The 20,316-nt window shown below is 41.4% G+C and overlaps 1 protein-coding gene across 3 annotated transcripts; it reads left to right on the forward strand.

Annotated features, from left to right (window-relative positions):
* Positions 1–2,719: 2,719 nt before the first annotated feature.
* LOC148376491 (alanine aminotransferase 1-like) lies at positions 2,720–20,310 on the forward strand. Of its 3 annotated transcripts, XM_088347799.1 has the most exons (11): positions 2,720–2,823; positions 4,222–4,311; positions 4,390–4,498; positions 11,194–11,324; positions 13,497–13,740; positions 13,813–13,892; positions 16,942–17,078; positions 17,154–17,328; positions 17,389–17,544; positions 19,985–20,097; positions 20,206–20,310. In XM_088347799.1, the coding sequence occupies exons 1-11, from the start codon at positions 2,737–2,739 to the stop codon at positions 20,294–20,296; spliced, it is 1,413 nt and encodes a 470-aa protein (XP_088203925.1). In that variant the 5' UTR covers positions 2,720–2,736; the 3' UTR covers positions 20,297–20,310. The 3 variants fall into 3 exon arrangements, with proteins under 3 accessions (XP_088203925.1, XP_088203917.1, XP_088203908.1); XM_088347791.1 differs by having other exon boundaries at positions 17,154–17,544; positions 20,183–20,310; XM_088347782.1 differs by having other exon boundaries at positions 17,154–17,544.
* The last annotated feature ends 6 nt before the right edge of the window (positions 20,311–20,316 follow it).

Here is a 20,316-nt window from a genome sequence, read left to right on the forward strand (position 1 = left end):
GGATCTACAGAACAGAAGTAAATGGAAAAAGATCAAGAGGAAGGCCGCGATTGACGTGGATGGATGGTGTTATGAATGCACTGCAGGAAAGAGGTCTAAATCTAGTGGAAGCTAGAGCTCTTGTTGGTGATAGGAATGAGTGGAGAGGTGTTGTAAAAGGATAGTGGGATGTTTGGACACATTCTAAGGGATGGGCAGGGCACCTGTATGATGCGGCAGGGGTAAACCAGTGAGAGCTGTCGGACCCTGCTGTTGAACAAAAGAGTGTGTTGTATCACCCTGACTCGAGTGGCATGGCCGCTTTCTTGTGTCCATCTGGAGGGACGAAAGCATGACCAACTTCGGTGTCGAGGTCCTTAACTTGTTTGGGTGTTTGGGCATTTGGGTTGGCCAAGGTCCAAAAATGTTTGTGTGTGTTTTTGCTATTTTTTTCCCCTTTTTTTCTTTGTTATTGTATGTGTTTGTCTTGCTGTCGGTCACCCCTCTTGAGGGATATGACCAAGGTAGATAGATAGTTATTAATATTCAGACAATATATATTTTGAACACCCTATTGGCATGGAGAGGGACACACAACAAAAATGGTGCCCCTAAGACCCTTGTGGTTAAGGGATCTAACCAATCAACCAAGAATATCATCTAGTTAAAAAGTACTACTTATTAAAGAATGTAGCTTTTTCCCGATTGTTCCTGTGTGTGTCTACTACAAAATACAAAGAATTCCTAGAAAATACAACACTACGACAAAACAAAATATTAAATTCATTACTTAAGAACAGGGACCCAATATAATATTTTTCTTGAATTCCAAAGAGTCCATACCACAGAAGTGCTACAAAATACTAGTACCTTAATATTAATATACTACCACAGAAACACTACAGAAATACTACAAAATAAATACAACAACAAAAATATTACTATGCTAGTCCTACTGAAATACTACTAAAGAAATACTACAATAAAAATACTACCACAGAAATACTACAAAAATACTGCAAAAAAATATTACTACGTGTTACTACTACAGAAATACTAATAAAAATGCTACAGAAATGCTACGAAACTAAATTTCAAAATAAGCGCTTAAATAAGTGACCTTACATAATATTTTCCAAGCATTTCAAAATCAATTTGATGAAACAAATCTATTTAGCGAAAAATGTAAAAATGAATATAACCTTTAGATGTCTGCATGTATATTTATTCATAAAGATAAATGAGAAAAATGGGATTGTCTCCGCGCGGCCCCTTGCTATATTTTATAACAAAATGTGTCCCACCCCTGCTTTAAAGATTAAAAATGTTCAAAATAACTCATAATCCATAAATAAAATACAACTTGAAAAGTGGGAAAATACTCAAGTCCCCCAAAACTAAAACCCCCAACATTGAATAACATAATTTTTCTTTTTAAAATCAGGTCTTAAAGTGATCATGTCTATTATTCAGCGCTACCTAGTGGTTAAAATCATCATGTGGATGTTATTGGGGAAAAAAATATGGTGTAAAAAAATGCTTTTACCTTCCTTTAGCACGTGGAGAAGTCCATCTTGGGCTTTGTGGGTCCAAAAGCGTTTTGTTGACATAATAGCTTTTAGAGAAACTCGACACTGAAAGGTTTTCGCACGGAGATTGGTCAAGCTGTTTTAGGCACAGGAAGAAACAGGCAGAAAAGTGTCGGGGCAATAGTTTAGCCAATCCGAATGCAGAACACAATGCACGAAACTCCGTGAATAATCAAAACCGCGAAAAGTAAACCGCAATTCAGCGAGGGATTACTGTACTCCATTGGATTTTTTATATGGCCCAGGACAGATAGAGTTGGCCATTATTTCCTATGGTAAAAATAAATTCAGATTTTATACGAATCAGATCTCAACCTGGAGCGGATTCAATTTGAAAGCTGAGGAAAAAAAAAAACAGAAGCACAAATGTTTTACAGTCCTGAACTCAGGTTTGGTTTCCTCTCTCCTTCTTGCTGGTCCTTACCTTATTTGGTAACTTACTTTCTGTTTCTAATTTCCACCCCTTACCCGGTGTCACTTGACCTGATTACCCTCCAATAGCACCTCTCCCCTTTCACTGTGTAAACACTCTTTCCTTAGTTGGGTGCCAGTTTGTTACCTATCTTATCAACTCCTAAGCCTTCTTGTTATAGTCTTGTTGGTAACCCCCGGTAACTGAATGCTTACCTGCCCTTCTGTATCACGAATACGGCTTGCTGGATTTTTGCACTGCCGTCATTGCTGTCCGATGGATAACAGACCCCCTCACCTTCTTGGATCAGGACTGCTGCCTCTGGTGTTGTAAAATACTGTTACCACGATACCTGACTCCCTGTGTATCAAACCCTGCCTGAACCAAAGACCACTGCACTAATCTGCTTCTGCATCCCCTGAGTAGGGCTCTGACAGAATGTCTTTACACGTAAAGCCAAAAACCAAAGAACTAGGCCTTGCACCAAAGGTAACATATTAACCATTGCTCCTTACGAATTTACATTAGAGCACGCAGACTGAAGTTTACTGTACAACACAAAATGGAAGAAAACATTACACGTTAAAATATGAACCAAAGGTCAACTTGTACCCAATGGAGTTACGTCTTTCAATGTCGACCCAAGACATCTCTGTTAATAAAGTACGCATTCATTCGTCTTCGCTGTGTATCTTTAACAAAAAGTCCACCTCTGACGGTCAAACATCGCCGTTGCCGAACAGGTTGCAGATCCTCATGAGCTCTCACACGAAGACCATGAGGCCCAACCAGCTAGCGGCCCTCTCTGAAAAGGCTGCTCGCATCAAGTCCATGCTGGAACAGGTAGGAACACAGATCCAGAAAACTATCTGTAGCACCTATGCTGTTAGGCAGAAGGGAAAAAAAGCTACTGGACTAGGTCTAGGTTTGATGAGTGGTAAGATATTTTGCCCTCTGATCCCAAGTGATCTAGTGACTAGTGATCTTGGGATCACTAGTCACTAGGTTCCAGAGCGTTCTCCATTCGGGCCCCGGTGCTGTGGACTGCTCTTCTCCCTGAGATTCGATCTGCAACCTCAGTGGAAATGTTTAAATCTAAGCTTAAAACACACTTCTATTGTATAGCATATGAATAACCTATATTTTATGTTGACAATACTTGCCCTCATGTCGGTTTTAGATCAGGGGATGGTGTCATAATAGTCTGTGGTTTGCAATAATCTGTGGCCTGTGCAGCCCTTTGAGACTCCTTGTGATTAAGGGCTATACAAATAATCATGACTTGACCCTCTGAGAAGAAAGCAAATTCATGCTCATACACCAACTAAGGAACGTACCACTTTCAGGTGATAAAAATTAGAACGTCACAAGCTAAAGTAGAATGAATGCAAGACAAGAGTATAGATAGACTATGATCTCGGCTTTGATTACTTGCTTACCTAAGAAAATACAATTCCTTCCACCTAAATCGGTTAAAATGAAGAGTCTGCCCTCCACAAGTGCAAGCAATGTACTGTATTCAATGATTGCCTACTAGTCCAGCTAATAACCTATCACGGCACAACTTCAGAAAGTAGGTGAACTTTGATTAGTCATTAGATGAAACCGAGCCTCCTTGATAGCATTCTCAGTGGACAGTACTATACACCGAAAACAACGTGACCAGATGATGAAGATATTTTTGATGTCTTTTTTTCCAAACCTAATTCAAACAAGGAACAACAAATAACTGTTCGTTAATTAATTCATTTCATTTGATGACATCGGTGTTATTAATACATCTGGGGAAAGGCATGACGATATTGATGATGTATTAGCATCAACATGACTGCTAGCATTAACAACTACCAATAATCAGTATTTCTGATCTAATGCTATTATGGTTAGCATCAGCCGCAAGCATTAGTGACTAAATTTCTTAAGTGTTTTGAATGAAGCTATGTTTTTGAGTTTTTCCTTGCTCTCATGTAGGTTTTAGATCAGGGCATGGTGTAATTATAGTCTGTAGTTTGCATTAATCTGTGGTCTGTGCAGCCCCTTGAGACTCCTTGTGATTAAGGGCTATACAAATAAACATGACTTTGTTACATGATCAAATAGTTTCTACAACGTGTTTCCTTTCAAACTTTAATACTTTATTTAAATGTCAAATTATCCTTTTAACGATTTATAACTCGCTTTTCACAACTCACTTCTCAACAGGGGTTACCTATTTAAAAAATGTTTCTCGTTGGCCTCCAGGGAGCAAAGATGCCTTACAAGGACGTGATCGACGTCTCCTGGGGTGACCCTCAAACGGCCGGCATGAAACCAATCACTTTTGTCAGACAGGTGACAGAGACGGACGATTATGATCATTTATTGGGTAAATGCATGAATATTTTTGACTTTGTGTGCCTCGTTGAGCAGGTGCTCGCCGCATGTCTTCACCCACAACTCTTGAACGGTGACCAGCTACCTGCCGACGTCAAACAACGGGCGCAGAAGCTGCTACGGTGGTGTGAGGGTGGCAGTATAGGTAGGGACCAATGTTCCCTGTAATTTTCCATGGGTCTGATTGTTCACACAAAGTCGGTGAGCAACGCTTGAAACAACAGTGAGCAACCATAATCCCAAGTGTGGCAAGATAATTAATTATCAAACATGTCCAAAACATCAAGTTACAATTTGATGAGTTTCCGGCAATGCAAAATTATTTCTTACAATTCTTTCACAAGATATCCATTTCTTTTTATTTCCTGATATATTTTTTCGCATAATATTAACATTTTTGGGGGCTTGTTTAGTCGGTTGTAGGAGACAGAACTGTACTTAATCACATTTTTGAGTGGAAGTACAATGTTGGCAACAAGATTCACTTGATATAATTGGAAATTATTTGAATGCAACACAAACTTTTTCTTCTTATTTCTGTGTTTTTTTCCTACTTTTTAAAAAATTCCTTTAAAAAAATCTCATTGTGTTTATTTTTTCCGAGCTGTTACTTTTTTTCTTTTTGTTCTCTATTTACTTTTTTCCTACATTTCTTTCTTTTCTTTTTTTCTGGCTTTTTTTCTAAAATTTTCCCTTTTTTTTCAGCTTTTCACTACTTTTTCATTTTGGTATTTTTTTTCTTTTTTGTTCTATTCCCCCTTTCTTTAAGTCATTTTGTGCATAATTTTACATAATATTTCGTCATGTTGGGATTAAAGAAGCAAAAACAACCTGAAGAGCCGTTTAGGATCCGAAAGAGCCGATTTCTTTTAGTGAGCCGAGCCGAAGAAGCCGGTTCTCGACCGACTCTACTAACTTTACTCAACTTCGTTCTACTTCAACCTTGATTTCAAAATACCGCATTTAGAACACAACGTCAGGGGAACCCGTGTATTTTTACCTTCATGCACTGTAACTTTGACTTAAGTCGCTTCCTAATTAGTAATTCTGAGCCCTCATTTTTGTGCGCTGGCTAGATTTTCTTGTGCGCGGAGAATGTGCGAGCAGTGCGCAACAGCGCACGCGCGCAGCTTAGAGGGAACACTGGTAGGGACTCAAATATACCTTAAACCAATCAATAAATTAAATGAAACTGCCTCACTCCTAACCTGGCGGTGACTCCTTCAGACCCAGGTCTTTGAGAGGCCAAGGAGTCAGAGTTCTGCACAGGATTTTAGCTGTTCCCAGCAGGTCGCATTTTGAACACATTGTGGTTATTGTTCCAGGGGTCTGCTGAAGCCACCCTTCCAGCTGGATTATATATTATTTTATACATAGCTTATGTCATAGAATTATAGACTTTATGACTCTAACTGTATGATAACTGTGCAAAAATATCACGGTGTCATAGTGTAACACTCTTAACATTATGATCCTCAGACCCTAACCCTTTACCCTAACCCTCTGAGCCTAACCCTACAACCCTAACACTCAACTAATAGTTCCTTATAATAATAATAATAATTTCCTTTGTATTGTCATTCTTTGTAACAATGTACACAGAACGAAATGTCGATACACCTGACCCGTTGTAGCGAGTCGATGCAGCCGCAGCCAGAGGGCGCCGCCATTATACCAATTAGGTATGTCTCGGTCGAGGCGCGAACCAGCGACCTCCCAGTCTCAAAGCGGGCACAATACCATCTAGGCTACTGAGCTTGTCACCTAAATCAAATGTTAACCTTAACCTTCAAACTCTATCCCCTAACCCTAACTTTAATCTTAACCCCTAATCCTTAACCCTCAGGAGGGCAACCCTGTCCTCGAGGGCCGCATATCCTGCATGTTTTTGGAGGTTTCTCTGCTTTAACTCAGGTAATTCCAATCACTTGGGATTGTTAAAAAGCACCTACCAGCTTCATAATGAGCTGATACTTTATATCACCTTAGTTGAGGAGAAACCTCCAAAAACATGCAGGATATGTGGCCCTCGAGGACAGGGTAACCCACATTTGCCTTAACCCTAACCCTCTAACACTAATATCAACCCTCCGGTAAAAACGGGTTGGGGACTATGCGCTACAAAACAGCTGAATCATTGACACACACTGCTCACTCGATATAGAGTTTCTAGCAGTATCGTGTACACCAGACCTGGGCACTCCGGTCCTGGAGGGCCATACGTCCTGCCAGATTTTGAAGTTTGCTCTTCTTTAACTCAGGTGATACAAATTATAACCTCGTTAGCAAGCTAGCAAGTGCTCGTTAACGATACTGGTGATTGGAATCACATGTATTGGATCAGAGAAACCTCAAAAATCATGCAGAACATACGGCCCTCCAGGACCGGAGTGCCCAGGTCTGGTGTAGACCCTTCTATCTACCGAGAGAGCTAACTGTGGTCATTGTGCTTGCTATTTATGTTCCACCGGATGCTAACGTTCCACCGGATGCTAACGTTAGCATAGCGCTAAATCTTTTGCCCGCTGCTATCAATAAATAGCAGCTTGCACACCTCGACGGAGATTTTATCGTCGCCGGCGACTTTAATCGGGCATGTTTAAGGACTGTACTTCCCAAATCCATTCAACACGTGGACTGAGCAATTAGGGAAAAAACACTGGACTGTGTGTACAGTAAGATCAAACAACTCTGTCTGTCCCTCACCCCCTCATACACCCCCCCCTCCAGGGGAAAACAAAGCCTATACAACAAAGACAGTTAAAACATTGTTGTGGTAAATACACTTGCATTTGTAGAATAGATTTGCATACATGTAGAAATGTAGAATAGACTTGCATACATGTAGAAATGTAGAATAGACTTGCTTACATGTAGAAATTTAGAAAGACTTGCTTACAGGTGTGGGAAAAGGCTGGGTAGACATCCTTGAAGATACTCTTGGCAGACATTAAGTTTCCTTGAAGATAGCGTGCAAGGGACGGGACGCTCTGTACTTGATACGTGATACAGGACCGCCTTTTGGGGTGTAATCGAAGCTTAATCGTCGCTACCAGCTTTAAAAACACTGTCATTTTCCCAGCTCTGTGAGATCTTTATTGACGCATCAATAAAGTGACATCTCCCTCCGTAACGAGGCTGGCTCCTGTCCATTTCTCTTATCCACATATGAGAAGACTTTTCTCTCGATTATCGGACCTCCAATTTCTCCAACAACATCTCCTTTGTTCCTTTATCTCTTTGTTTTCCTTATCCTCACTGTAAAATGTGGACTGGAGTGCCACGTCCAATTTCGTTGTCGCAATATATCCCATGTTGTAACAATGACAATAAAGGTATATTCTTTTCTATTCTATTCAAGGACGGGGTTACCCACATTTGCCCTAACCCCAACCCCCTACCACTAATACCAACCCTTCACCCACATAATGCTAGCCCTCAAAACCGTCAAACCCTAAACCCTAACTCTTCAACCCCCCTAATCTTAACAGCTAATTCCTAACCTCTAACACCCATAATCATAACCCCTAAATCTTAAACCTAACCCACTAGCCATAAATCCCACCCTCTAAACCTAATCTCAATCCAAAAGCCTAACCATTACCCACAGCCCTGCTAACCCTTTAACCAAGCCCTATCTCTTTAACCCCACTAACCCTAACCCCCCAAATCCTAACCCTCTAACAAAGCCCTATCTCTTTAAACCCACTAACCCTAACCCTCTAAACCCTTTACCCCAACTTCTAACCCTGGACCTAACCGCATCAAGTATAAGCCGCATCACGTCAGACAATGACCTACAGTTTTAAATATGTCCACCGGATGTCACCAAAGCTTCAGTAAGCACCAGTCGCAAAACAAACACACAGCAGTTGTATTTGCTGTCAAGCATTTATCAACCAGAGAACATTTAAGGAAACAAACCCTCCCAATGTTATTTGACTTAAAATATAAGTCAAAGACGTGCTTTTTTAATACGATTGCATTCACTTGGATTTCATAAGCTGTGTACCCCTATAAAAACTATAGTTTTCATTGCGCTCATGACCGACATTCAAATAGCTGGCTACATTTTTTTCCATACTTTTTTTTTTTAAATCTGTTTATCAAGATAATACATTTCATGTAATACAGTTGTGAAGTAGCCCCATTTTATTGTTTTTAAACGTTTTTTAGATTCAGTGCTTAAAAAGGGAGATACTGTATCACTTTGCTTTAACTTTTAATACAAGTTTTTATGAATACATTTGTGTATTTTGAGTGTTTGAAAAACAATTGGAAGAAATTGTCCTTTTATGCACAAATAGATAATGCAACATTACATAAAATGGATTAGCCTATGTTATTTTTCCCCAAATGTATCAGATTTAGATAGATAGATAGAGATACTTTATTCATACCCGAAGGGAAAGTCACATTTCCAGCAGCATCCTCATGTTAAAAATAAAATAAGAGACATAGAAAAAAAAGACCCCAAATAAAATGTAGAATAAAAAATAATGTAAGTCTTTCTTTTGGCATATCATGGTTCTAGGATCCCTTAACCACCAGTCTTAAGCAAGTTCAGCCTCCCCAGGACGTTTGATCCCCCACATAAAACAGTTAGTACTGGTTTCCATGGATACAGATAGCAGAAGCCTCCTGATCCTTACTCAGATACATCACCTACTTCGTCCGATTGCCGTTGTTTTTCGGTGTAAAACGTCATCTCGCTCTTCAGAGATGAACTGGACCTTTGATGGGCAGAGGTGTGTGAATAATAATAATAATAATAATAATTTCCTTTGTATTGTCATTCTTTGTAACAATGTACACAGAACGAAATGTCGATACACCTGACCCGTTGTAGCGAGCCGATGCAGCCGCAGCCAACAGAGGGCGCCGCCATTTTACCAATGTTATAAGTCTTAGGTATGACTCGGCCGAGGCGCGAACCAGCGACCTCCCAGTCTCAAAGCGGGCGCCCTACCATCTAGGCTACTGAGCTGGTAAAATACTGATACTATACAAAAAAATCAAATAAATGAAATCAGCCAGGGCAGCACAGCGGAGCAGTGGTTAGCACGTGTGCGGCACAGTTCTGAGGTCATGAGATCGAACCTCCTGTGTGGAGTTTGCATGTTCTCCCCGCGCTTGCGTGGGTTTCCTCCGGGCACTCCGGTTTCCTCCCTCATTCTAAAAACATGCGTTGGGAATGGCTGGCAACCAGTTCAGGGTGTCTCTTGCCCACTGCTCAAAGACAACTGGTATAGCTCCAGCACCCCCGTGACCCCACTTAGGATAAGCGATGCAGATAATGGATGGAAAAATCCGCCATTTTTTTTCCCCTCTGGCCCTGCTCCAAAGCAAATTTTCTTAACCCAATGTGGCACGGGACTCAAAAACTTTGGCAACCCAAAAGCTTAAACCCCTAAATAGGGGTCAGAAACCTGCAGCCTTAGAGTCAAATGTGGTTCTTTGGTACTGCCATATTAGCTCTCTAGAGATTTTTCAGAAATGTTTGAAAATGGAAAAAGATGGGGAAAAAAAAAGATATATATATATATATATATATATATATATATATATATATATATATATATAGATAGATAGATAGATAGATAGATAGATAGATAGAGAGATCTTATCTCATCTCATCAGCTGCACCGCTTATTCTTAGTAGGGTCGCGGGGATGCTAGGGGCCCATCCCAGCATTCATCGGGCAGTGGGCAGGGGACACCCTGGACTGGTTGCCAGCCATAGATAGATATATATAAACGTATTTTTAAGGGCAGCACGGCGGCGCAGCGGTTAGCGCATGTGCGGCACAGTTCATGTCTTGGGAACCTCCTGCGTGGGTTCAAATCCAGCTCCAGACTTCCTGTGCGGAGTTTGTATGTTCTCCCCGTGCTTGCGTGGGTTTCCTCCGGGCACTCCGGTTTCCTCCCACATTCCAAAAACATGCATTTCAGGTGATTTGGCCGGTCCTAGGTGTGAATGAGCGAGTGAGTTGTCTGTCCCCGTGTGCCCTGCGATTGGCTGGCAACCAGTTCAGGGTGTCCCATGCCCAACGCCCGATGATTGCTGGGATGGGCTCCAGCAACCCCGCGACCCTACTGAGGATAAGCGGTGTAGCTAATGAGATGAGATATGTATTTTTATGTGTGATGGATTTCTTTAGTATATAATCTCTAAAGAAAGTATTGAAGTACTAACTTTTATGTATAAACCATCTATCAATTTAGACTTTTTTTAAATAAGGCCATTAATATTTCGCGGCTGCTGACATGTTTTTGATCCATTATGGGTCTTTCAAAATGTTGGGTTGACGACCCCTGCCCTAAACGCACCCCCCTAACCTTATGTAGAATATTACATATTTCATATATGGTTGTTTTATTGAAGATTTTTATTGGTTTTGCCTCCTAGCGTTATCTTCTAGGTTTAACTCTCATACATTTAAAATGCTCATTGAAAGTTAACTATTTATTATAAGATAATTAATAAATAATGGTTAGTACAATCGCCTTGCACGTGAAAGGTCCCAGGTTCAAGACCGGGTGGAAACTTGTGTTGGCCTGGAGATGGATGGGCACCATCAGGCTGTACGTGCCCAAGACACACAACAGGAAATGGTGCCCCTACGACTCTAGCGGTTAAGGCATCCAACCACTTATGAAATAACGGGCACAAATGTCAACCAATCAAGCTACAAAGAGCGAGCTATCAAGCTATTGCAGAATCTACTGTACCTTTATTGTTAGCGGACCAACTAACATCTCATTTTACCTGTCAAAGCCCGAAGTATTTTAACCATGTACTGGTGAATATTAGTAGCAATATTATTTTTTTTTCCTCAGGCTCTTACTCAAACACAGAGGGAATATCGGAAATCGTGGAAAGCATCGCTCAATTCATTAGCCGGCGAGATGGCGTTCCTGCCAATCCCAGCAACATTTGGATCCATGCCGGCTCACAGATGTCAATCTCGGTATTTCATCCATCTATCGCCTAATTGTTTTCTGTCAAAATTGAATAAATGAATGATTAAAAACGGGTATCATTTATATATAACATATAACAATATATAACATCTTTTTAGAAATAGTTTGTCTTGAAATAAGTAATCATTGAAGGGTTTGGGTACAGTAGCCCCATTAGAATGTGCCAATCTATTCTGAGGTGGCGATCACAAAGGGAAAAGCCGTGTAGCGGGGATAGTAATTAGCTTAAAATCCCAAGTGCCCAAGATAATAAATAAATAAATACATTTATATTATATATATATATATATATATATATATATTATAAATAAAATAAAATATAGTATGTACGAAGTATTACATCATACACATGCATACACACGTAAAAGACATTTTAAATGTTATTTACCCTTGGTGTGACCAGGGTTGGGTAGGGTTACTTTAACTTGATTACTTTCAATTACTTTTGGATTACTCCAATATCAAATATGCTAATAAAAGACAAAAGAAACTAAATATGAATAAAATGATGACCCACAACACGTGGTAAGCTCTCTCTCCTGGCTTAGATCTCTTTGATCTCCAGCAAAACTAACATAAAATGCGACAGAAACACAATGAAAATAAATCCAAACAGCTTGCCAACATCATTTTTGCCGTTCCATGTATTCTGTTACTCCCCAAGCCTGCACAAAATTTAGTAATTTTATTCATACTTAGTTTATTTTGTCTTTTGTTAACATAATTGGTATTGGAGTAATCCAAAAGTAATTGAAAGTAATCAAGTTAAAGTAACCCTACCCAACCCTGGGTGTGACATACCTTTCACTTGTCCAGTGAAGTAGCGGGTGGATGCACAGGAAAATTCACATTTCCAGCAGCATCCCTGAGCTGAGAACAATACAATAATAAAGCAAAAAGAATACAATATACAAAAACCCAGTGTGACGTGCAAATGCCCACTGTAGCGTGTTATATAGAATAACTAAATAGTGCTACACAGAATACATATTGCAATAAGATTCGGTAATATGCAATGTAGGTGGTGTGGTTTACTGTGGGCTTTTACTCTGCCGGGTAGAGTTAAAGAGCCTCATGGCATGAGGAAGAAAATATATCTTCAGTCTGTCCGTAGTACAAGACAGTGACAGCAATCTGTCGCTGAAACTGCTCTTTTGTCTGGAGATAATTCTGTGTAGTGGATGCGATGGATTGTCCATGATTGACCGCAGCTTTTCCAGTGCCCGTCTCTCAGCTACTGTTGTTAGGGTGTCCAGCTCTTTGCCCACAACAGAGCTCGCTTTCCTAGCCAGTTTATTGAGACAAGAGGCATCCTTCTTCTTGACGCTCCCCAACACGCTGTCGCATAGAAGAGGGCGCTTGCCACTACTGTCTCATAGAATATTTTCAGGAGCTTTTTGCAGATTTTGAAGGAGGCCAGCCTTCTGAGGAAGTAAAGTCGGCTTTGCCCTTTCCTACATAGAGCTTCTGTGTTGGCAGTCCAGTCCAGTTTGTTGTCCAGCTGCACACCCAGGTATTTGTAGGTCTGGACAAATTCTACACATTCTCCTTTGATGGTTACAGGAACCGGGTGAGTTCTGGTTCTCCTGAAGTCCACCACCATCTCCCTGGTCTTGGTGGTGTTCAGGTGCAGGTGGTTTGCGTCGCTCCATCGGACAAAGTCCTGAATCAAGTTCCTGTACTCCTCCTCCTGCCCATTTCTGATACATCCCACGATCGCAGTGTCGTCGGCAAACTTTTGCACATATGAAACACACTGTAAAGCGCTTTGGGAAGTCTTGACTTGAAAAGCGCTATTTAAATGCAGATCATTTCATTTCATTTCATTTACAAAGGCTGCAATATTGCACTAGTAAAACGTTGATAATTAAGTCGAAATGTATTCAAATTAAAAAGTTGTCATAAAAAACAACAAGTCATGTTTACTTGTATAGCCCTTAATTACAAGAAGTCTCAAAGGGCTGTACAGACTACAGACTGTTATTATACCACCCCTGATCTAAAACCTACATGAGGGCAAGAAAACACTCAAAACCTCAGCATGAAGAAATTAAGAAACCTTGACAAAGTAACCCCCCCCCACCCTCCAGGATAACTAGGTCACACAACACAATTATGAGCTAACGCTTTCCAACTTGATTGTCTCCCAAACACCAAAGACTGTCCTGGCACTGCTGGTGAACAGCAAAGCGTCCCCCAAGAGCGGCGTCCTGGTCCCGGCGCCGGGCTACAACACCACTTCCTTGAGCGTGAGCACCATGGGGGGCGTTTTGGTGCCCTACTCACTGGACGAGGAGCACGGTTGGCAATTGCGGGTGGACGAGTTGCGCCGGGCGTTAGCGTCCGCCCGGGGCACGTGCCAGCCCGTAGCGCTCTACATCATCAACCCGGGAAACCCCACAGGTGCCCGCGACGATACCTTTGGCGAAGTCCGTGTCGTTTGTGTTCATGTCGGTGCTGTTTTGTGCTTCTTAGGCCAAGTCCAAAGCAGGGAGTCCATGGAGGAGGTCATCAAGTTTGTGGCGGAGAACAAACTCTTCCTTCTTGCTGATGAGGTGAAGGTTTTTGTATTATGGATTTAGTACAGGGCAGCACGGTGACACAGTGGTAAGCGCGTGTGCGGCACAGTTCTGAGGTCATGAGACCGAACCTTCCTGTGTGGAGTTTGCATGTTCTCCCCGTGCATGCCGGTTTCCTCCCACATTCCAAACCCAAGTGAGTTGTCTGTCTCCGTCTGGCTGGTAACCAGTTCAGGGTGTCTCCTGCCCACTGCCCGAAGATTGCTGAGATTGGCTCCGGCACCCCCGCGACCCTACTGAGGAGAAGCGGTGCAGATAATGGATGCATGGATGGATTTAGTACAAAGAAAGACAAGGGAGGGGAAATAGTTGCAGCCTTAATGATTGAACATAATTTATTGCATTCTTCCCCCTTTTTGTTCGTCCATCTATTTGCCTCCCCGTGCTTTCACCCATCTTTGTGTCCTTCCCTACCCCTGTCCATTCATCCCTCTGTCCACTTGTGTCCTTCCCTTCCAAGTCCATCATTCTTTCATAAATCCACATATTCATCCATCTGTCCATCCATCCCTCCTCATGTCTTCACCCTTTGTGAGTATCCCTCCGTCTGTCCATCTGTGTCCCTCCATACCTATCTCCTTCCATCCATGTAATTCCCTCCTCATGTTTATCCATCCTTTCAGCTGTCCGTTCATCCATGTCCTTCCCTCCCCATGTTTATCCATCATCCTTTCACAAATGTGTATGTCCATCCATCCATCCATCGCTCATTACAGGTAAAATCGGGTCCAAAAAATCCATCCTAACCCGATTCGGGCCCACAGGTATTACAGCCCGATCCAGCCAAAGCCTGAACAAATAACTTGTTTTGAGGTATTGAGCCTGAAGCAAACCTGATGTTTCATATTTCATTTGTGAGGACACAGGATGAAGTGGCAGGATTTTGGCCGACTTTCTGATCGAGCTCAATATTTTACCCATACTCCGTATAACCCAGGGGTGTAAAACTCATTTTAACTCTGGGGCCACACGATAGAACAAACATTCTGTCAGGGGCCGGACTAGTAGATTAAAGAGATGGAAAAACAGAGATAAAGAAATAAGAGAAAGAGGGAGGGAAAGGAAAGAGGGCGGGACAAAGAAAGAGAGACAGGGGAGAGGGTGAGAAACAAAAGAGATAAAAAGAGAAGTCGTGAGAGAGGGGGAAAGAAAGGGAACGGAATAAAGAAATCCAAAGACAAATAGAAAGACAGAATGAGGGAAAAGAGAAAAGAAAGCGCAAAGGGTAGGATAAGAGAAAGAGAAAAGAGAGTTAAGGAAAAAAGGAAGTTAGAGCAAAATAAGTTAAAAAGACACAGAGAGAGAAAGAGACAAAGAGCATCAAAGGAAGAGAGAAAGAGACACAGAGAGTGAAAGACAGAGAGTGAGAGAAAATGGGTAGAAAAGAAAGAGAAATAAATACAAGTACAGCGTCTTTGTTCGAGGCACCTTTCTTTGGCAACATCAAGTTGACATATTTCAACCTGTAGCTTGTTTTTCTCCTGCGCTTCTCTGAATGTTGTCTGGCGGGCCTGATCTGGCCCGCGGGCCGCCTGTTTGACACGTTTGGTATAACCCAACCCTCCCCCCATTTTCTTTCCTCTCCATGTCCTTCCCTTATGTTCCACCCTACCTCAATCCATCCCTTGTTCCCTTCTCACCATATTTAATTCACACATACACTAATCAAAAACAGCCAATTAACCAACCTAAAAATGGTAACAGTACATTTTAGCTCAGGAGGTAGAGCACTCGTCTTGGGATCAAGGGATCCCAGTTCGAATCCCGGCTCATCCGTGTTACATGTCGAAGTGTCCTTGGGTAAGACACTGAACCCCTAATACCCCCAATAAGCAGGTTAGCGCCTTACATGGCTGCAAGGCCGCTATTGGGAAATGTGAAGCACATTGTAAAGCGCTTTGGGAAGTCAGTGACTTGAAAAGCGCTATATAAATGCAGATCATTTCATTTCATTTCATAAAATACAACTTTCTTTAAACTACCGTATTTTCCGCACTATAAGGCGCACCGGGTTATAGGGCGCATCCCCAAAAAATAGTTTTTGGTCCTATATTTTCCATACATAAGGCGCACCGGATTATAAGGCAACGTCGACAAAACAGTCAGATAGTTGAGTCAAACTTATTACCCCCTTAACATTCCGAAAGCTTGCAAAGAAGCAAATACGTGTCTCAGACATGTACGGAAACGGTGTCTGTACGATGTCACCAATCACTCAAATGCATCGTTCTAAATATCATTAAAGTCTTGGGATTCAAGAAATGCCAAACATTTCTTGGTTTCCATTTTATTTTTTGCTGGCAACTGTGTGGACAGCAAAGTAAGAATTTGATTGTGCAGGGAAACGGGGTTCTTTACTGTGCATATGACAAAAAACACTTTGAATTGAATTTAGTTTAAAAATAGACTCATCACAGAAACATCAAGATCGTTCCGAAACAAGATACCGGGAAAATATAAAGCCGCATAGCTCACCTAAGTTCTCTTGCAGCCATCACGTTCAATCATGATACGTAACCATGGTCTTCTTACAACCGTGAGTGTAGTAAATCCAAGAGAGTAAAATATTTACAAATACAGAATAGTAAAAAATGTTTTCTCTATGCCAAAGTGCAACCCAACGTGTGATTCACATTCATCTTTTTCGGCCAATTGCAGGCTTTGTTTCGCCCCTTTAGCCTGTAAATGATCAAAAGGATCCGCCCCCTTTACCTCCGAATAACTTTAGCCAATAGTGACTGATTCAAATGATGATTGACACATTGGTTAGGAAATGAAATGGCGGCATATAAAGGCCAGCATACACCGCGGACTACTTCGCCTTCGGGGGAAAATCTAGTCGGCGGCTGCTTGCCTTTGTTGCAAGACTTTGCGACTTAATATTGATCCACATATAAGGCGCACTGTATTATAAGGCGCATGGTCAGCTTTTGAAAAAAAAAAAGGCTTTTAGGTGCGCCTTATAGCGCGGAAAATACGGTACTTTCTAGTCACAATATACAAACGAGTTATGCTACACCCGCAGGTATACCAGGGATCTATTTACGACACCGAGAGCGAGTTTCTGTCATACAAGAAAGTCCTGCACGAGATGGGTCCCCCACTGGCCCAAAATTTGGAACTGGCCTCTTTCCACTCAGCATCCAAAGGCCTCCTGGGAGAGTAAGACGCAGATCACGTGGCACGGGCGGATTTTTGCGACAGGCCACCCCGTTACACCTGCCGCTTTCTCAACAGGTGCGGTTTCCGAGGAGGATACGTGGAGCTTATCAACATTGACCCCGCCGTCATGCCGTACGTCGAGATGCGCTTCCATTTAGTCACCTGCCCTCCCGTAACCGGGCAAATTGCTTTGGCGCTGATGGCTACGCCCCCCCAACCGGGAGATCCGTCATACCCGCTCTACATACATGCAAGTCCATCTCAGGATTATGGTCTGACCAGGGGAGAGAAAATAACAATATGCCTACAGGAGATGGAGAACTGGAGGCGAACGTTGATGGGGAATGTGAAAAGAGTGCAGGAAGTTCTCAACCGGCTGCCCGCTGTTAACTGCCAGCCAGTGCAGGGCGGAGCTTTCGCCTTCCCCAGACTGCACCTCCCGCCGAAAGCCTTACAAGAAGCCCAGGTTATTCTCTTTAGCACCCATCTCAAAATGGAAAACATGTAACACTTTTAAATCGTAAATAGTGGCCCCTTTACACACGAGCTACTCTAGTTACGAGAAATTCGAGATAAGAGATACCTTGTAAGCAGTGTTCCCTACTGCTCGCACATTCTCAGCGCACAAGAAAATCGAGCCAGCGCACAAAAATGAGGGCTCAAAATTAATAATTAAGAAGCGACTCAAGTCAAAGTTACAGTGCATGAAGGTAAAAATACACGGGTTCCCCTGACGTTGTGTCCTAAATGCGGTATTTTGAAGTCGAAGTAGAACGAAGTTGAGTAAAGTTAGTAGAGTTTGTCAAGAACCAGCTTCTTCGGCTCGGCTCACTTAAAGGAACCGGCTCTTTCGGGTCCTAAACGGCTCTTCGGGTTGTTTTTGCTTCTTTAATCCCAACATGACCAAATATGTAAAATTATGCACAAAATGACATAAAGGAATGGGGGAATAGAACAAAAAAGAAAAAAATACCAAAATGAAAAAGTAGTGAAAAGCTGAGAAAAAAAGAAGGAAAAATTTAGAAAAAAGCCAGAAAAAAAAGAAAGAAATGTAGGAAAAAAGTAAATAGAGAACAAAAAGAAAAAAGTAACAGCAAGGGAAAAAATAAACACGATGAGATTTTTTTAAAGGATTTTAAAAAAAAGTAGAAAAAAAAACGGAAAAAAGAAGAAAAAGTTTGTGTTGCATTCATATAATTTCCAATTATGTCAAGTGAATCTTGTTGCCAACATTGTACTTCCACTAAAAAATGTGATTAAATACAGTTCTGTATCTTACAACCGACTAAATAAGCCCCCAAAAATGTTGGTAGTATGCAACAAAAGATACGAGGAAAAAAAAGAAATGTAAATCTTGTGAAAGAACTGTAAGAACAACCTTTGCAATAGTACACGAGTCAATTCATTCAAAAGAGAAAAATAATTTTGCATTGCCGGAAACTCAGCAAAATGTAACTTGATGTCAAGTTTTGGACATGTTTGATAATTATCTTGCCACACTTGGGATTATGGTTGCTCACCGACTTTGTGTAAACGCTCAGACCCGTGGAAAATTACAGGGAACATTGCTTGTAAGCAAATTCCATGCCCGACATGTGAAAAAAATCCTACTTACGAGAATTCCCAGACACTACCACGAGAGAATACTCACTGCTAGCATCCGCTTGTCCCTGTCCGCACGTGATCTGATCCCGCACGCCTTTAAGTTTTTTTTTCGTGCTCGCCAACTCCACCACCACGCATACACCTACGTTAGCAAAATCATCTTGTAGGTTGATCAATATGACAGAGTTAAACCACTATAGAAGGACTGTGACTACCTGGGACGTGTCATTGAGGCTTCAATTTTCTTCTACAGATGGTGAAAACTGCAACAATGCAATACAATGAGACCATGTGCCAATATCTCCATTTACAATGTAGATAAATTTTACATCCGTCCAAATTATTACAATATAAAGCATTGCCTCGTTAATCATCTAACATGATTTGAGATGGATTGGACATGCAACGATTATGTCAGCCTTTGGGTGAGTCTTTGCTTGCTTCGAGGATGTGAAACCTAGAAGTATTATTTCGCCTTGATTTCTAACTTACAGCACAAATGAGCCAAACTATTTATATAGAATACTTTTTAATAAACTTATATCCGTTTTTAGTCTTGGTATTATATACACAGTAATTATACAGCATTTGCCTTATGGGCAACACAAATCTTACGATTTTTATGTTCAATTGCTTTTTGATATTGGGGCGGCAGTAGCTCAGGAGGTAGAGCGCTCGTCTTGGGATCGAGAGATCGCAGTTCGAATCCCGGCTCCTCCGTGTTACATGTTGAAGTGTCCTCGGGTAAGACACAGAACCCCTAATGCCCCCAATAAGCAGGTTTGCGCCTTACATGGCTGCATGGCCACTATTGGGAAATGTGAAGCACATTGTAAAGCGCTTTGAGAAGTCATTGACTTGAAAAACGCTATATAAAATGCAGATCATTTCATTGAGTGAGGTATTAATCTTCAGGAAGATGTGTTTTATAGCTATTTAGGGTTAACTTAGAGGATTCTGAGAGGAGGGGAAATAATTGATTTTAGTGGTTTTTTTTAGTAGGGACAATTTGTTCAGGATGAGAATTCGAGATACAAGCTCGATAAGGGAACAAATTAATCTTGTATGTGGACGGGCCGTTGTAATTTTATCAAACATTTATTAAGATCTAGAGCATGTGCTTTAGCACAATTTTTATGTGCATATGCCTGCTTTAAATGAAAATTTCAGCTTTTTTCCCGGCGTTATTTTAAGCGTTGTCTACGTATTCCATAACAATCATTTGCTAATAGATTTTCGGAAACAGGAAAACATAATTCACTCCCCACCTTTTAAATGTTCCGTCTTTTGGTACGTTTCAGAAAGTGGGCCTGGAACCGGATACGTTCTACTGTGCCAGGCTGCTGGAGGAAACCGGCCTGTTTGTTGGTCCCGGAAGTGAGTACGGACAAAAGGAAGGCACCTACCACATCAGGTTAGGTCTTTGTCTACACACAAAAAAAGTAGATTGCAAACCCAATATACTAAAGACTGGTAATTCAAATATTAACATTTTGTAGTGAATTTTACTTTTTTGGGACAGATTCTGCATTATGACTCCTGCGGACACAATGGAGGAACTTCTGAGACGCCTCAGTGCCTTTCATCTACAATTCATGAAAGATTTTTCATAATCGTAAAACATTAAAATGAA

The sequence above is a fragment of the Urocampus carinirostris genome, chromosome 1 (assembly GCF_059441175.1).
Source record: "Urocampus carinirostris isolate Australia breed hairy pipefish chromosome 1, RoL_Ucar_1.0, whole genome shotgun sequence".
Lineage (NCBI taxonomy): Eukaryota > Metazoa > Chordata > Actinopteri > Syngnathiformes > Syngnathidae > Urocampus > Urocampus carinirostris.